Below are 18,250 nucleotides of genomic sequence, written 5' to 3'. Positions count from 1 at the left end.
GGAGTCTAATATGGGTAAGCACTATTGCATGGGATAGTGGGATTTTATCAGGATGCGCACCTGTTAGGATCTCTCCATACTTCTTTATCCCTAATGTATGGCCCATATCCATCATAAGCACTAAGCACTTTATATTGAAATCTGTAGGACTCATAAGCAGCGGACATTATCTGAGCCTTCATTTTTGTCATATATGTCATTTGTCAGCACTACATGTTTAATAAATCTTGTCATGTTTTATGATATTGGACTCGTACTCCATTTCTCCCTGTGTAATATGTTAATGGCATAACAACGTGCCGTCATAATTAGAGACTGACGCCGTAAAGTCTTGTGGGATGTGAACATGTGACTGCCGTACTGTGTCTCCCGGTCTGGACGCTGTGCCGTCGCCATCCTCTGACCGCACTTTTAGGATAGGACTTTGGCTGTATTATTACCAGACTCTCGGACTTATTCGCTTGCTTTCCTTGTCGCTCATTTTTGGCCTTGAATAGATGGAGCTTCTCTCATGGGTCCCTGATCTTACCCCGTGATATGAGCAGAGGACATTCCTGAGGTGGCCGAGTCCTCCGTCATCTCCATGTAGATGATCCCAGGACTTGGGGCAGACCATGCGTGGCCCACTGGTGACGTACAACAGCCATCACTTCAGAGGAGACCTGATGGGTTCTTCTTATTTTGATAATCTGGCTGTGTGATAGTAGAGGCTTCCCTGGGCGGCCATATTGGGGGCACACACCCCGGTATACACAGTGCAGCGAGGCACGGGGAATCAAATGTGAATGGAAATCAACAGACAGAGAAGTCTTCTGGAAGGGCAGGAGAACAGCCCCTGCCCCAAGAGCTGCATTCCGAGACTTACACTTCCTTGAAAAAGTCTTCATACCCCGTGAAGTTTTCAACATATTTCACATTACACCCACAAGCTTAAATGTAATTTATTGGGATTTTATGTGGTACCAACACGAAGTAACAAGAACTGGTGACGTGTGAGGAAATGATGCAAGGTGTTCTAAATATTGTAAAAATATGAACATTGTGCCATGCATTTGTCTTCATCTTTCTCTGCAGTTAATGCTGCAGGCTTTAGGGGTCTGTGCCTCCAGCTTTGCACATCTAGAGGTGACATTTTGCCCCTTCTTCTTTGCACACTGGCTCTCGTTCAGTGAGATTGGATGGAGACGTCTGTGATCAGCTTTTTTCACGTCTTGTCACTTGTGTTGGTAGGTTTGCAGCTGTGGCCATACTCCTTCCGTTTTTGGATGATGGATTGTACAGTGCTCCATGAGATGTTCACAGCTTGGGCTTTTGTTTTATAACCTAACTCTTCTCCACAACTTTATCCCTGACCTGTCTGGTGGGCTCTGTGGTTTTCTTGATGCTGTTTGATCCCTAATGTTCTCACACAAACCTCAGAGACCTTCACAGAACAACTGTGGTTCTACTGAGGAGGAATCACACCTAATGTATTAATTATGTGACTTCTGGGGGTGATTGGTCACTCAGGATTTTATTTTGGGGCATCAGACTACAAGGAGAGGAATACAAATGCACCTCACAAATTTCAGATTTATAACTTTAAAGTAATTAGAAAACCCCTGTATAATTTCCTTTATACTTCAAGAATACTTGTTACGTTCACGGGGTATGAATACTTTTTCAGTGTTAGGGGGAACCTATACACATGTAATTGTTGCTCACTAAACATTTCTGACCCTTCTGTCTTCTCCCCACTCTTCTGTCTCTTCTACACTAATGTCCTCCTATAGATTTATCTGACTGTGCCTCCAGACTCATCAGTCCTGGTACAACTCTCTGTCTTCCGCCAGTCCCTCCCTCCCTTACTCCAGGTCCCCATTCAGACTCTCCGGTCCCCATCCTTTCTCCAGACCTTTCTGTTTTCCTACAGATCTCTCTCTCCACTCTAGAATCACAAGTTGAGGATCAAGAAAAGCACTTCTGAGCAACCGCGCTGCTACAGTGACACGAATTCTTCAGAAATCCATATAAGAGACAACTCTGTACTGTAACCTGAAGAAGAGGTGCGGTTTGTCTCCTCGAAACGCGTAGTTTTTGTAGTACATTCAATAAAGAACTTGAAAGATTTATATGGATTTCTGAAGAATTCGTGTCACTGTAGCAGCGCGGTTGCTCAGAAGTGCTTTTCTTGATCCTCAACTTGTGATTCTTAGTGGACATTTCCACCTGCACGAGCTCTGCAGCAGCTATACAACTGCAAAAAATGTTGTGAGTGGTTGTGTCTGAACACAACCCATAAAGGGTGAGTACTTCAGAGTACTTTTTTCATTTTCATTGATTTATAGCAGGTGAAGCCCTATGTCTGCGCCCCCTCCCTTGTTTTTCTCTCCACTCTACACACCTTTATTCTCCTTCTCCAAAGTCCTCCAACAGACCACTATATCTTCCTTCTCCTGACCCCTCTGTCCTCTTCCAGACCCCTCTGTCCTCCTACTCCAAACTCCTCAGTCCTCTCCAGACCCATCTGTCCTCCACACTATTCTGTCCTCTAGTCTCCTCAGTCCTCTATTTTCCTCCTTTCTCCTTGGTCTTCCTCCACCAGACTCTTCTTTCCTTCTCCAGACTATTCTGTCCCTTCCAGAGTCATTTTCCACCAACAGACCACTCTATCTTCCTTCTCCTGATCCCTCTGTCCTCCTCCAGACCTCTCTGTCTCTTCCATATTCCTGTCTTCTTCTTCAGCCACAAAACGTAAAGAGAACTAAAAATATATCCAAATTAGGTTTATTAGACATTACATTAAAATCACAGCTCGTGGTTCATGGAGAGTGAGACCATAAAGCTACTATATATAGAGGGGAGCTCCACCACAGATAGACTTCTTATATAGCATAGGGTCAGGTGAGAAGATCCCATTAGTGTAGTGTGTGATCTGGAACCCCACCATACCCATCAATAGAGGACCTGTGTTCTAAGAATAAATGGCAGTCCAAGCTCACAGAATTGACTGAAGACATCTACTCAATCCTTCCTTGATGTGGAAGAAGATCTAACTAACTAGGGTTCCTCTTAGACTCAGTATATACAATACAAAGATCTCACATGGCCGTAGCCAGTAGTATAGATTGGAGCGTGAGTCATGATGGAGGTCCTGGAGGTAACTTGAGTGTGGCTGAAACAAACACCAAATAAATATTATAAAATCCCATTTCTCCCACTCGGCCCTTCTTTGGACGGGGCGTCCCCTGAAGAGTCCCCTGCACCTGGGTGTCAGGTATTCTGGAATCATCAGTAGGTGGTTTCTTTTTGCACCTGGACCGTCTCTTGTGGAGCTAGTAACGTAACCGGTATTTGAACGGGACATCATGGGTGGGCTGCATGGTGCCAAATCCCCACCGGTTCGGATCGATGTCTGGAATCTCTTCTTTCGGATTGACCAGCTCAAATTCGAAGTAGCTCAGCATCAGAAAGACAAACTGTTTCAGTTCATTGACAGCAAAAAAGCGACCAGGGCATATGGTGGTGCCGGCCCCCCAAGGCATGGTGAAATACTTCAGCCGCTTCCCGTTCTTGAAAAACTCAGACTTTTTGGTGCCATCTTCATTCAGGAATCTGTTGTATTTGAACTTTTCGGGTTCTGGATGAACTTCTGGATCCATCTGAACGGCGGTATATGGGAAAAGGGCAACGCGGTCTCCTTTACGTATGGCATATTCCTTGCCAGATGACATTTTGAGGTTCATGTTTTCCTTGACGGCTCTGATCAGTACTGGGGCAGCGGTCAGCCTTAAGGTCTCTTCTGCAACACTGTCCAGGACAGGCGTCTTCAGCAGCATATCTCTGGTTAGGTTGATCAGGGAACCTCCTGGTTTTACCTCTTGTCCATTTTCCTTCAGAACTCTATCGACCTCTTCACTGACGGCCTTCATGGCCTCTGGATGCTTCATTAAGTAGAGCAGGAGCCAGAAGCAGGCAGGTCCAGTGTTACCTTGAGAGGCCCACAGAAGCAGGAGCATAAACCTATCCTGCATGTATTCTGGCATCCCATTCTCTGCTCGGTACTGGAACTGGTCAGTAATCCAGCCACTGATGTTTTCTTTCTGTAGGGTTTTCTTTATAGACAGCATGTTCCAGAAAAGCCTCTTCAGTCTCTCGGCCTCCATCTTGTCTTTTGGTGGGAGTACGGCATAGGCCAGGCGTGGGAACAGTTTATCGTACTTTCTAAACTCACCAAACAACTCCTCTGAATGGTCTCTGTCATGTTTCTTGGCTTTCTCTGAGTTTCCTTGACTTTTCGCGGACTCGTTCCCGAATAAGGCAAGATATCCTGCCCGGAAGACTATGTTGTAGCTGTAGTTGAATAGTCCATCTTGCTGCCACTTTTTCTCGCCGTCCACAGAGCCAACACTATGAAGCATCAAGTTCTGAAGGTTGTCCATCATGGCCTGGGTCATGAGCACTAGACCATCTCCCATAAGGTGCTTCGTACTCGCCTTCTCCAGCAATTTGTGATCATTGGTTCCAGAGTGGTAGCCGAACACTCTGGCCACCAACTCAATAGCAAACTGCTCAAAGTCCAGCCTGGACCTGGCCTCTCTCACGATGGGACCAAACGATAATGGGTCAGTGACGAAGGTGTAGTAATAGCCTCCGATCTGGATGGTAAAGATGTCTCCATGCTTTTTCTGCATCTTCTTTAAAAACCCTGCAGTGTTTTTTCGGAAGTCGAGAGCGTATCCCAGCCATGGTATGGTGCCTTTATCTAGAGGGGGCTCGTTGGGTCTTCTCTTCCGGAACATCCCCAACATGTAGAGACCTCCAAGAACTGATGCCAACACGGCCAGGAGTATCGGGAGCAACAGGGCCATGTCTAATACTGCAATGAGAAAGACATCAATATAGGGATGAGGCTCAATAAGAAAGATCCAGAATAGCCAAGCAGCAAACATAAAAAGGGTCTGGAAGTATCTAAAAATTCTCTGATACCTTCAGCATCAGGGAGATACTCAGATGATCAGTGATTGATCAATGCTCAGAAGTTAAACTGCAAATACACTTCTCTAGTTCATATGTCCTGACTCAGTCACCTCCAGAGCTGCAGTCACTATACTGCTGTTAAATCATGTGTTATCCTCCAGTCACCTACAGAGCTGCGGTCACTATTATTGTTACGTCGTATCTTATCCTGCAGTCACCTCCAGAGCTGCAGTCACCATTCTGCTGTTACATCGTGTCTTATCCTCCAGTCACCTCCAGAGCTGCAGTCATAGTTCTGCAGCCCGTCACTGTTTCTGCAGAATCGCACCTTGCTATACACCTAAGACATAGCTCCACCACTGTGTTACACTGAGTTTTTTTCTGGAGTTTTTGGAGCAGAGATTTGTTCAAAATCTTTGTCAAAACCTGCACTCTTAGCAGAAAAGAAGCAGCGTCAGAAGCGCATGTTTTGGTGCGTTTTTTGGTTTGTTTTTCAGGATACCAAACTTCAGCTTTGCTTCCACCACAGAAGCCTGAATACAGGTCACCAACACAAGACACATGTTCATGAAAATACACACACAAATGTAACAGTGGGGAGGGGAATCGGTCGGGAATAATTTACCTAAGACACTGGCAGTGCATTGTGTTTCTAGGGCACTGTCACACTTTGGTCTGTCACTGAGTGGCTCAGGCATTGTTCAATCTCACACCTTGGTCAGCCACAGGCTCTGTTCAATCTCACACCTTGGTCAGCACAGGCATTGTTCAATCTCACACTTTGGTCAGCCACAGGCTCTGTTCAATCTCACACCTTGGTCAGCCACAGGCTCTGTTCAATCTCACACCTTGGTCAGCCACAGGCTCTGTTCAATCTCACACCTTGGTCAGCCACAGGCATTGTTCAATCTGACACCTTGGTCAGCCACAGGCTCTGTTCAATCTCACACCTTGGTCAGCCACAGGTTCTGTGCAATCTCACACCTTGGTCAGCCACAGGCTCTGTTCAATCTCACACCTTGGTCAGCCACAGGCATTGTTCAATCTCACACCTTGGTCAGCCACAGGCATTGTTCAATCTCACACCTTGGTCAGCCACAGGCATTGTTCAATCTCACACCTTGGTCAGCCACAGGCATTGTTCAATCTCACACCTTAGTCAGCCACAGGCATTGTTCAATCTCACACCTTAGTCAGCCACAGGCATTGTTCAATCTCACACCTTGGTCAGCCACAGACTCTGTTCAATCTCACACCTTGGTCAGCCACAGGCTCTGTTCAATCTCACACCTTGGTCAGCCACAGGCATTGTTCAATCTCACACCTTGGTCAGCCACAGGCACTGTTCAATCTCACACCTTGGTCAGCCACATGCTTTGTTCATTCTCACACCTTGGTCAGAAACAGGGGACTGTTCATTCTCACACCTTTGTTGGCCAATGTTTACTTTGTACTCATCACTAATTTAATTAAACTGTACTAATCCACGCTGGCATCTCAGGTGACTTAGACAAGATGGCAAACCTGGAAAAATCACAAAATAAAATGGGTTTCATATACTGCTATACTTGCTATTTTTTGTCAGAATTTTTTTTGTCATCCATTACTTTCAATGGTGAAAAATGCTGAAAGATGTGATCTGCTCCACGGGCAGCACGGTGGCTCAGTGGTTAGCACTGCAGCCTTGCAGCACTGGGGTCCTGGGTTTGAATCCCCCCAAGGACAACATCTGCAAGGAGTTTTGTATGTTCTCCCTGTGTTTGCGTGGGTTTCCTCTGGGTACTCCTGTTTCCACCCACACTCCAAAGACATACTGATAGGGAATTTACAGTAGACTGTGAGTCCCATCGGGGACAGTGATGATGACGTGTGCAAACTGTAAAGCGCTGCGGAATATGTTAGCGCTATATAAAAACAAAGATTATTATTACCTGCTGTATGTCCAAAAAACCATGCAAAGCACAAAATACTGATCACAAAAAAACAACGTGTGTGCATGAGATTTCTGAAATCTCACAGGCTTTGCAGATACTGTGAAAATTAGCATAAAATAGCGCCCAGGACTCAGCCTGTAACCTCCACAAAGACGAGTTACATGAAGCGGCTGAACACTGCAGCTCCCCGCACGTTGAGCCCCCACTATGAGGCTTTGGGGAGTTTTTCATGTCTCGTATTTTTGCTGTAGTTTGCCAACGGGATTTATAGAAATCTCGCACCGACGTTTGTTCTTATTTTCTCAGCGTTCCATTCACATTTGTGGGTGCGGTGGGTTTCATGTGTGGATGTCCCCCAGAGAATAGGATTCGATGCAGAAAACCCTCTGGAAGAACCCCCCCCCCCGTAATCTGTACGACTGGACGATAACGTTTATTCACAGCCAAATTCCAGGAAATGTTAAAAAAGAGCTGCCCTAATAGTACCGCCATCCAGTGCACTCATAGTGCCACCAAAATGTGCAAATAGGGGTGACTAATGCCCGACTATACCGTCCTGTACACTGTCCTATAGTGCCCTAATAATACCGCCATCCAGTGCACTCATAGTGCCACCAAAATGTGCAAATAGGGGTGACTAATGCCCGACTATACCGTCCTGTATACTGTCCTATAGTGCCCTAATAATACCGCCATCCAGTGCACTCATAGTGCCTCCAAAATGTGCAAATAGGGGTGACTAATGCCTGACTATACCGTCCTGTATACTGTCCTATAGTGCCCTAATAATACCGCCATCCGGTGCTCTCATAGTGCCACCAAAATGTGCAAATAGGGGTGACTAATGCCTGACTATACCGTCCTGTATACTGTCCTATAGTGCCCTAATAATACCGCCATCCAGTGCACTCATAGTGCCTCCAAAATGTGCAAATAGGGGTGACTAATGCCTGACTATACCGTCCTGTATACTGTCCTATAGTGCCCTAATAATACCGCCATACAGTGCACTCATAGTGCCTCCAAAATGTGCAAATAGGGGTTGCTAATGCCTGACTATACCGTCCTGTACACTGTCCTATAGTGCCCTAATAATACCGCCATCCAGTGCACTCATAGTGCCTCCAAAATGTGCAAATAGGGGTTGCTAATGCCTGACTATACCGTCCTGTATACTGTCCTATAGTGCCCTAATAATACCGCCATCCAGTGCACTCATAGTGCCTCCAAAATGTGCAAATAGGGGTGACTAATGCCTGACTATACCATCCTGTATACTGTCCTATAGTGCCCTAATAATACCGCCATCCAGTGCACTCATAGTGCCTCCAAAATGTGCAAATAGGGGTGACTAATGCCTGACTATACCATCCTGTATACTGTCCTATAGTGCCCTAATAATACCGCCATCCAGTGCACTCATAGTGCCTCCAAAATGTGCAAATAGGGGTGACTAATGCCTGACTATACCGTCCTGTATACTGTCCTATAGTGCCCTAATAATACCGCCATCCAGTGCACTCATAGTGCCTCCAAAATGTGCAAATAGGGGTGACTAATGTCTGACTATACCGTCCTGTACACTGTCCTATAGTGCCCTAATAATACCGCCATCCAGTGCACTCATAGTGCCTCCAAAATGTGCAAATAGGGGTGACTAATGTCTGACTATACCGTCCTGTATACTGTCCTATAGTGCCCTAATAATACCGCCATCCAGTGCACTCATAGTGCCTCCAAAATGTGCAAATAGGGGTGACTAATGCCAGACTATACCGTCCTGTATACTGTCCTATAGTGCCCTAATAATACCGCCATCCAGTGCACTTATAGTGCCTCCAAAATGTGTAAATAGGGGTGACTAATGCCTGACTATACCGTCCTGTATACTGTCCTATAGTGCCCTAATAATACCGCCATCCAGTGCACTCAAAGTGCCTCCAAAATGTGCAAATAGGGGTGACTAATGCCAGACTATACCGTCCTGTATACTGTCCTATAGTGCCCTAATAATACCGCCATCCAGTGCACTCATAGTGCCTCCAAAATGTGCAAATAGGGGTGACTAATGCCTGACTATACCGTCCTGTACACTGTCCTATAGTGCCCTAATAATACCGCCATCCAGTGCACTCATAGTGCCACCAAAATGTGCAAATAGGGGTGACTAATGCCCGACTATACCGTCCTGTATACTGTCCTATAGTGCCCTAATAATACCGCCATCCAGTGCACTCATAGTGCCTCCAAAATGTGCAAATAGGGGTGACTAATGCCTGACTATACCGTCCTGTATACTGTCCTATAGTGCCCTAATAATACCGCCATCCAGTGCACTCATAGTGCCACCAAAATGTGCAAATAGGGGTGACTAATGCCCGACTATACCGTCCTGTATACTGTCCTATAGTGCCCTAATAATACCGCCATCCAGTGCACTCATAGTGCCTCCAAAATGTGCAAATAGGGGTGACTAATGCCTGACTATACCGTCCTGTATACTGTCCTATAGTGCCCTAATAATACCGCCATCCGGTGCTCTCATAGTGCCACCAAAATGTGCAAATAGGGGTGACTAATGCCTGACTATACCGTCCTGTATACTGTCCTATAGTGCCCTAATAATACCGCCATCCAGTGCACTCATAGTGCCTCCAAAATGTGCAAATAGGGGTGACTAATGCCTGACTATACCGTCCTGTATACTGTCCTATAGTGCCCTAATAATACCGCCATACAGTGCACTCATAGTGCCTCCAAAATGTGCAAATAGGGGTTGCTAATGCCTGACTATACCGTCCTGTACACTGTCCTATAGTGCCCTAATAATACTGCCATCCAGTGCACTCATAGTGCCTCCAAAATGTGCAAATAGGGGTTGCTAATGCCTGACTATACCGTCCTGTATACTGTCCTATAGTGCCCTAATAATACCGCCATCCAGTGCACTCATAGTGCCTCCAAAATGTGCAAATAGGGGTGACTAATGCCTGACTATACCATCCTGTATACTGTCCTATAGTGCCCTAATAATACCGCCATCCAGTGCACTCATAGTGCCTCCAAAATGTGCAAATAGGGGTGACTAATGCCTGACTATACCATCCTGTATACTGTCCTATAGTGCCCTAATAATACCGCCATCCAGTGCACTCATAGTGCCTCCAAAATGTGCAAATAGGGGTGACTAATGCCTGACTATACCGTCCTGTATACTGTCCTATAGTGCCCTAATAATACCGCCATCCAGTGCACTCATAGTGCCTCCAAAATGTGCAAATAGGGGTGACTAATGTCTGACTATACCGTCCTGTACACTGTCCTATAGTGCCCTAATAATACCGCCATCCAGTGCACTCATAGTGCCTCCAAAATGTGCAAATAGGGGTGACTAATGTCTGACTATACCGTCCTGTATACTGTCCTATAGTGCCCTAATAATACCGCCATCCAGTGCACTCATAGTGCCTCCAAAATGTGCAAATAGGGGTGACTAATGCCAGACTATACCGTCCTGTATACTGTCCTATAGTGCCCTAATAATACCGCCATCCAGTGCACTTATAGTGCCTCCAAAATGTGTAAATAGGGGTGACTAATGCCTGACTATACCGTCCTGTATACTGTCCTATAGTGCCCTAATAATACCGCCATCCAGTGCACTCAAAGTGCCTCCAAAATGTGCAAATAGGGGTGACTAATGCCAGACTATACCGTCCTGTATACTGTCCTATAGTGCCCTAATAATACCGCCATCCAGTGCACTCATAGTGCCTCCAAAATGTGCAAATAGGGGTGACTAATGCCTGACTATACCGTCCTGTATACTGTCCTATAGTGCCCTAATAATACCGCCATCCAGTGCACTCATAGTGCCTCCAAAATGTGCAAATAGGGGTGACTAATGCCTGACTATACCGTCCTGTATACTGTCCTATAGTGCCCTAATAATACCGCCATCCAGTGCACTCATAGTGCCTCCAAAATGTGCAAATAGGGGTGACTAATGCCTGACTATACCGTCCTGTACACTGTTCTATCGTGCCCTAATAATACCGCCATCCAGTGCACTCAAAGTGCCTCCAAAATGTGCAAATAGGGGTGACTAATGCCTGACTATACCGTCCTGTATACTGTCCTATAGTGCCCTAATAATACCGCCATCCAGTGCACTCATAGTGCCTCCAAAATGTGCAAATAGGGGTGACTAATGCCTGACTATACCGTCCTGTATACTGTCCTATAGTGCCCTAATAATACCGCCATCCAGTGCACTCATAGTGCCTCCAAAATGTGCAAATAGGGGTGACTAATGCCTGACTATACCGTCCTGTATACTGTCCTATAGTGCCCTAATAATACCGCCATCCAGTGCACTCATAGTGCCTCCAAAATGTGCAAATAGGGGTGACTAATGCCTGACTATACCGTCCTGTATACTGTCCTATAGTGCCCTAATAATACCGCCATCCAGTGCACTCATAGTGCCTCCAAAATGTGCAAATAGGGGTGACTAATGCCTGACTATACCGTCCTGTATACTGTCCTATAGTGCCCTAATAATACCGCCATCCAGTGCACTCATAGTGCCTCCAAAATGTGCAAATAGGGGTGACTAATGCCTGACTATACCGTCCTGTATACTGTCCTATAGTGCCCTAATAATACCGCCATCCAGTGCACTCATAGTGCCTCCAAAATGTGCAAATAGGGGTGACTAATGCCTGACTATACCGTCCTGTATACTGTCCTATAGTGCCCTAATAATACCGCCATCCAGTGCACTCATAGTGCCTCCAAAATGTGCAAATAGGGGTGACTAATGCCTGACTATACCGTCCTGTACACTGTCCTATCGTGCCCTAATAATACCGCCATCCAGTGCACTCAGTGCCTCCACCACCGAATAAGGAAAAGAATGGCGAAATAAAGTATGAGAACAGCGTTATACAGAGCAACAGCAAAGCAAGAGCAGAACAAGTGCAGAGTCACCACACGTCCATATAACCCAGAAATAACGGCTGCACTTCTACCAAAGCTGACTGTCTCCCTGCCGTTGTGTGTCAGGCTCAGTGTGTAGCATTGCTGACTGTCTCCCTGCTGTTCTGTGTCAGGCTCAGTCTGGAGCACTGCTGACTGTCTCCTTGCTGCTCTGTGGCAGGCTCAGTCTGGAGCACTGCTGACTGTCTCCCTGCTGCTCTGTGGCAGGCTCAGTCTGGAGCACTGCTGACGGTCTCCCTGCTGTTCTGTGTCAGGCTCAGTCTGGAGCACTGCTGACGGTCTCCCTGCTGTTCGGTGGCAGCGCCTCCTTACCGCTTCTTGCGCTCTCTCCAGCTGCAGTGGTCTCTGGGGTGGCAGCTCTTGTATTTCACAGTCACAGTGTTTGCTCTGGGAGGTCACAGAAGTCACAAGGAGATCAGCAGTGGAGGAGCAGGAAGACGCCGCCGATCACCTGATCCCGGGGTGACAGCAGGTCCGAGAGAGGGATCGCAGCAGCGGCTTCTGTTAGGCTGTGTGCACACGCTGCGGATCCTACAGAACCATAATATCCTATGGAGATGAAAAACCGCAGAGCAATCCGCAGCGTGTGCACACAGCCTTAATGTCCGGCTGATTTATTCCCCTCTGCATAATCCGCAGAACTTCACTGCAGCCTCGTCTGGCACAGAGGGAAGCGTCCACACACTAGTGAGGGGTCTCGGGTCAGAGTCCACACACCGTCCTGGAGGTCTACACCCGCCACACACAGAGCAGGTCACATATCATCAGCTGCTGTCCTCCCCAGCTGTCCTGGCCGATTAACCCCTCTTATTACTGTATGTGACGGCCGTCTGCGGTCTGGGCTGCAGTAGAGACAGCCCCCGAGTGACCCCGAGACCCTTAACCCCTATACAGGGATCTGGAATTGTAGCAAGGCCCAGGGGGCGCTGTCTAGAGGAGCAGTGGACCAGAGCAGGACGGCCGCCAAGGGGTCAAAACTAAAACCCGTAATCGAGGTCAGGAGTCGGAGGCCGGAGGGCAGCAGAGGTACGAAATCAGCAGCAGAAGGAGAAGTCCAGGCCAGGGTCAGTAAAACCAGGAGAGCAGCAAGGTACAGAATCAGCAGAAGAAGGGTCAGGAATCCAAGCAAAGGTCAGAGTCAAAAAATCGGAAGAGAGGCAGAGGTACAAAAACGGCAGGCAATAGAATGGTCAGAGATCCAGGCTGAGGTCAGAGTTAACTATAGCAAATTACACAGTAGCACATAGGGGAACCAAGAATATATCCGGCGGCTTACAAGACCAGTCCCAAGGTATTTGAGCGATCAGGTCATCCCTCACAGGTTCCCGGACTGGTGATGTAATTAGGACCGCCCCCAGGACTAGGCCAGATGGCGATGCAGTAAGCCCTACATGACTGACAGAGGGGCGGAGCCTGCGCCAACCAGATGCCTGCGCAGGAGCCTCTTCTCTGTCACCACCCTAACCCTGAGGCGAACCATGGCGCCTCCCAGTGGTCGAGGCAGGAACAGCCATCCCCAAGTCTGACAGCGACATGCCAGCCCGGCGCCTCCTAATGACCAAGACTGGAACAGCAGGCCCCTCAAGTCTGGCGGCAAAGTGTCAGTCCGGCGCCTCCTAGTGGCCGGAGCCGGAACAGCAGGCCCTGAGTCTGGCGGCGACGTGCCAGTCCGGCGCCTCCTAGTGGCCGAAGCCGGAACAGCAGGCCCTGAGTCTGACAGCGACGTGACAGTACCCCCCCTTCCAAGAGGGGCCTCCGGACCCTCAAAACCTGGTTTGTCAGGATGAAGGAGGTGAAACCGTCTAATTAACCCCTTGGCATGGATGTCACCAGCGGGGACCCAGGACCTCTCCTCTGGACCATAGCCTTTCCAATGCACCAAATATTGCACGGACTTTCTCACCAAACGGGAATCAAGGATACCCTGGACTTCGTACTCCAAGGCACCCTTGACCAAAACTGGAGGAGGAGGGGACTGGACTGGGTGAATTGGGGAGCGGTACATCTTGAGGGGGGATTTGTGGAAAACATTGGGTATTTTGAAAGACTGAGGGAGCTTTAAACGAAAGGCTGCCGGGTTAATTACCTCTAATATTTCATAGGGACCAATAAATCTGGGCCCCAGTTTGGCAGATGGCACCTTAAGCTTAATGTTTTTGGTAGACAGCCAAACTTTGTCCCCAACTCCCAGGTGCGGCCCCTTGGACCGCCGTTTATTTGCGGCTGAAGCCTGTCTGACCTGGGAGCCTTTCAACTTTGAGTTCACCTCCGACCAGATGGTCTTTAAGTGATGTATGGATTTCTCTACCCCTGGGAGCTCCGACATCTTAGCCGAAAATGAACCAAAACATGGGTGTAAACCATAATTGCAGAAGAACGGGGTGGTTTTGATGGATTCTTGGTATTGGTTATTTAGGGCGAATTCGGCTAACGGGAGATGTCCACCCAGTCGGATTGGTGTTCCGAGACATAGCAGCGAAGATACTGCTCTAGGGCTTGGTTGGCACGCTCAGTTTGTCCATTAGTCTCAGGGTGGTAAGCGGAGGAGAAAGATAATTCAACGCCAATGCGTTTGCAGAATGCCTTCCAGAATTTAGAAACGAACTGGGAACCTCGGTCGGACATGATATTCACCGGAGCGCCGTGCAGTCGTATAACATGAATGACGAACAATTTACTTAAGGTTTTGTCATGGTCCAGTCCGGAGTTTATCTTCTGCTGTCTTCACTCCAGACTGGTCATGCGGGGGTTAATCTCCTCAGCCTCGTTCTGGAGCTAGCTGGGCTATTTCAATCCCTCACAGCCTGCTGACCAGTGTTAGTGATAGCTCAAGCTTGCAGTTTAGAGCCGCTGACCCTTGTACCCTGGTGATCCTCCTGCCTTGGACTGATATTCACGTGTATGACCCGGACTGATTCCTGACCCCGTCTCTTGGTATTCGTCTCTGCTGTTACGTTCCCTCTCTGGCATCTGACTCCCTGGCTTGTACCCCGACCACGTATTTCGTCTCACGTTTTGGACCCTGTGCTCATGTTCTGGCTTTCTGACTCTCGGCTTTGGTATTTTGACTACGTGTATTGCTGCTCCTTCTGGTACGTCTGCTCCTGCTAGTTTCTGACTCGGTTCGTCTGACTATTCTCTCTCGTTACCTGTGGCACCTGTGCTGTTGCTCAGGGTTGCTGCTCTTAGTATATAACCTCTCTTCCCTCACCAGCTCCCCCTGGTGGAGGTTTCACTACAGGTTTCTGAATTAGGTAGTCCAGAGAGGGGAACAAAATGGCGCTGCTTACTGAACCTGTCCACCACCACCCAGATACATGTCTTCCCTTCTGAGAGCGGCAGGTCAGTAATGAAGTCCATGGAGATGTGGGTCCATGGACTCTCTGGGGCGGGCAAAGACTGGAGCCAGCCGGCAGGCCGATCATGGGGAGACTTAGCACGAGCACAAGTTTCATCTTAAAACGTAATCTTTACAGTCCTTCACGACCGTCGGCCACCAAAAGTTCCTGGTCACTAGTCTGGCAGTATTATTAACACCAGGATGGCCTGCCAGGACAGAGTCATGTGACGCCTTCAGAACTTGTAGACGAAACGGGGCTGGAACGAACAGTTTCTGGGGGGGTGTCGTGTCCGGGACCGGCTCTGAGGACCTACGGATCTCCTCCAGAAGGTGCAGAGACACGGCCGACACCACGATCCCATTGGCCAGTATTGGAACTGATTCCGAGTCCTCAGCCTGTGAGGGGCAGAAACTCCGAGAGAGGGCATCAGCCCTTACATTTTTAGTCCCTGGACGAAACGTGATCACGAAGTTAAACCTTGAGAAGAACAAAGCCCACCTAGCCTGCCTAGGATTCAGTCTTTTAGCTGACTCCAAGTAGGTCAGGTTCTTGTGATCCGTGATCACTGTAACCTTGTGTTTAGCACCGTCAAGGAAGTGGCGCCATTCTTCGAAGGCCCACTTTATGGCCAACAATTCCCGACTCCCTATATCATAATTTTTCTCAGTAGGAGAGAATTTTCGGGAAAAGAAGGCACATGGACGGAGTTGAGTGAGAGAGGCAGTGCCTTGGGAAAGCACTGCCCCTACTCCAACCTCAGAGGCATCAACCTCTACCACAAAGGGGCGATCTAGATCAGGCTGAATTAATATTGGGTTGGCAGAAAAACATCTTTTAAAACCGAAAATGCCTGAAGTGCCTCAGGCTTCCAATTAACCACGTCTGCCCCCTTCCGGGTCAGATCCGTGAGCGGTTTGGCGATCTCAGAGAAGCCTTTGATGAATTTACGGTAATAATTTGTAAATCCCAAGAATCGCTGCACCCATTCTCTAATGGGTCGGATCTTGGCAGGATCCATGCGAAACCCCTTAGCAGAAATCATGTACCCCAAAAATTGTACCTCCTCAGCCATAAAAACACACTTTTCCAGCATGGCAAATAGAGAATGTTCTTGAAGTCTCTGGAGCACAGAACGGACATGTTGTGCGTGTGTAAGAACATCAGCGGAGTAGATCAGGATGTCATCTAGATAAACCACTACTTTTACCCCACAGATATCTCGGAAGATATCATTCACAAAGTGTTGGAACACGGCAGGTGCGTTACTTAACCCGAACGGCATAACCAGATATACTCAAAATGACCAAGGGGGGTGTTAAACGCGGTTTTCCACTCATCTCCATCTCTTATGCGGACAAGATTGTAAGCTCCCCGGAGGTCAAGCTTAGTGAACCAGCGGGCTCCCAGTAGCTGGTTAAACAGATCAGGGATGAGTGGGAGCGAGTACTGATTCTTTACAGTAATAGCGTTCAGCTCCTGATAATCAATACAAGGTCTGAGTCCACCATCTTTTTATTCTACAAAGAAAAACCCAGCTCCTACAGGTGAAGTGGAAGGTCTAATAAAACCTTTTCGTAGGCTGTCTGCTATGTAGTCCTTCATGGCTACACGCTCCGGACCAGAGAGGTTGAATATTCTCCCCTTAGGGAGACGAGCACCTGGAACCAAGTCTATAGGACAGTCATACTCTCTATGAGGAGGTAGTTTCTCAGACTCCACTATGGAAAAGACGTCCTCATAGTCCCTGAATGCGTATGGTATAAAGGGGGTTTTAAGTTTAATTTGGCTCACTGACAGCAACATACAGTGATTCTGATACCGTGGACTCCAGCGCACGATATCCCCTTGGTGCCAGTCAGTAACCGGATTATGCTGGTGCAGCTATGGCATGCCTAGAACAACCGCATGTGATAAATTGTGAATAACAAAAAACGACATCTGTTCTGTGTGTAATGTCCCCACTGACATAGCAATGTCTGTAGTAACAAATTCTTCTCCACCCTGGATAATGGATGTACCATTAATCACAGTGGTTTGAATAGGGGCATTAAGCCTTAGCAAAGGTACACCAAGATTCCTTGCAAGCCAAAAATCCATGAAGTTGCCCGCAGAACCACAATCCACATAGGCCTTCACACACAGAGATTTATTAGAAAACGAGAGCGAGACGGGTAACAAAAGTTTAGCCGCATTTGCGGGCAATACCTGAGCCCCCGAGCCAGCACGACCAGAGCTGCCCAGGGGCCGATGTCCCAGGAATGTGGATCTCTGACGCTCAGCTTTCTCCCTGAAGACTCCAGACTGCAGCATGCTGGTATAGGAAGATGGGACTGTTCCTTCAGGCTGTGCACTGGAGCAGGTGTTAGGCCAGGAAATCAGCTCAGTCAGAAGAAGAAAGAAAAAAAAATTCAGGAGACTGCTTTTATATATGATGGACATATACACAGAAAGCAGTTTTTGTGGCCAGATATAATGTGACGTCCATCTGCGAGTCTGGGCTGCAGTAGGAACAGCCCCCCGAGTAACACTGATACCCTTTACCCCTATACAGGGATCTGGAATTGTAGCAAGGCCCAGGGGGTAGCTGTCTAGAGGAGCAGTGGACCAGAGCAGGACTGCCGCCAAGGGGTCAAAACTAAAACCCGTAATCGAGGTCAGGAGGCAGGAGTCGGAGGGCAGCAGAGGTACGAAATCAGCAGCAGAAGGAGAAGTCCAGGCCAGGGTCAGTAAAACCAGGAGAGCAGCAAGGTACAGAATCAGCAGAAGAAGGGTCAGGAATCCAAGCGAAGGTCAGCGTCAAAAAATCGGAAGAGAGGCAGAGGTACAAAAACGGCAGGCAATAGAATGGTCAGAAATCCAGGCTGAGGTCAGAGTTAACTATAGCAAATTACACAGTAGCACATAGGGGAACCAAGAATATATCCGGCGGCTTACAAGACCAGTCCCAAGGTATTTGAGCGATCAGGTCATCCCTCACAGGTTCCCGAACTGATGATGTAACCAGGACCGCCCCCA

The 18,250-nt window shown here is 47.9% G+C and overlaps 1 protein-coding gene across 1 annotated transcript; it reads right to left on the bottom strand.

Moving 5' to 3' along the window:
• Nucleotides 1–2,750: 2,750 nt before the first annotated feature.
• Nucleotides 2,751–12,363, bottom strand: LOC141054868 (5-beta-cholestane-3-alpha,7-alpha-diol 12-alpha-hydroxylase-like). The gene is made up of 2 exons (XM_073551751.1): nt 12,207–12,363; nt 2,751–4,858 (listed from the first exon to the last, which is right to left on the bottom strand). The coding sequence occupies exon 2, from the start codon at nt 4,848–4,850 to the stop codon at nt 3,315–3,317; it is 1,536 nt and encodes a 511-aa protein (XP_073407852.1). The 5' UTR covers nt 4,851–4,858; nt 12,207–12,363; the 3' UTR covers nt 2,751–3,314.
• Between the last annotated feature and the right edge of the window lie 5,887 nt (nt 12,364–18,250).

Source organism: Dendrobates tinctorius, unplaced genomic scaffold, assembly GCF_039654945.1.
Source record: "Dendrobates tinctorius isolate UK_male_01 unplaced genomic scaffold, ASM3965494v1 ptg000179l, whole genome shotgun sequence".
Taxonomy (NCBI): domain Eukaryota; kingdom Metazoa; phylum Chordata; class Amphibia; order Anura; family Dendrobatidae; genus Dendrobates; species Dendrobates tinctorius.
The sequence above is the reverse complement of the archived record's forward strand: the minus strand, read 5'-3'. Positions and strand labels throughout refer to the sequence as shown.

Excerpts from the sequence above, each read along its gene's own strand:
- LOC141054868 (XM_073551751.1), bottom strand. The coding sequence starts at position 4,850 with ATGGCCCTGTTGCTCCCGATACTCCTGGCCGTGTTGGCATCAGTTCTT.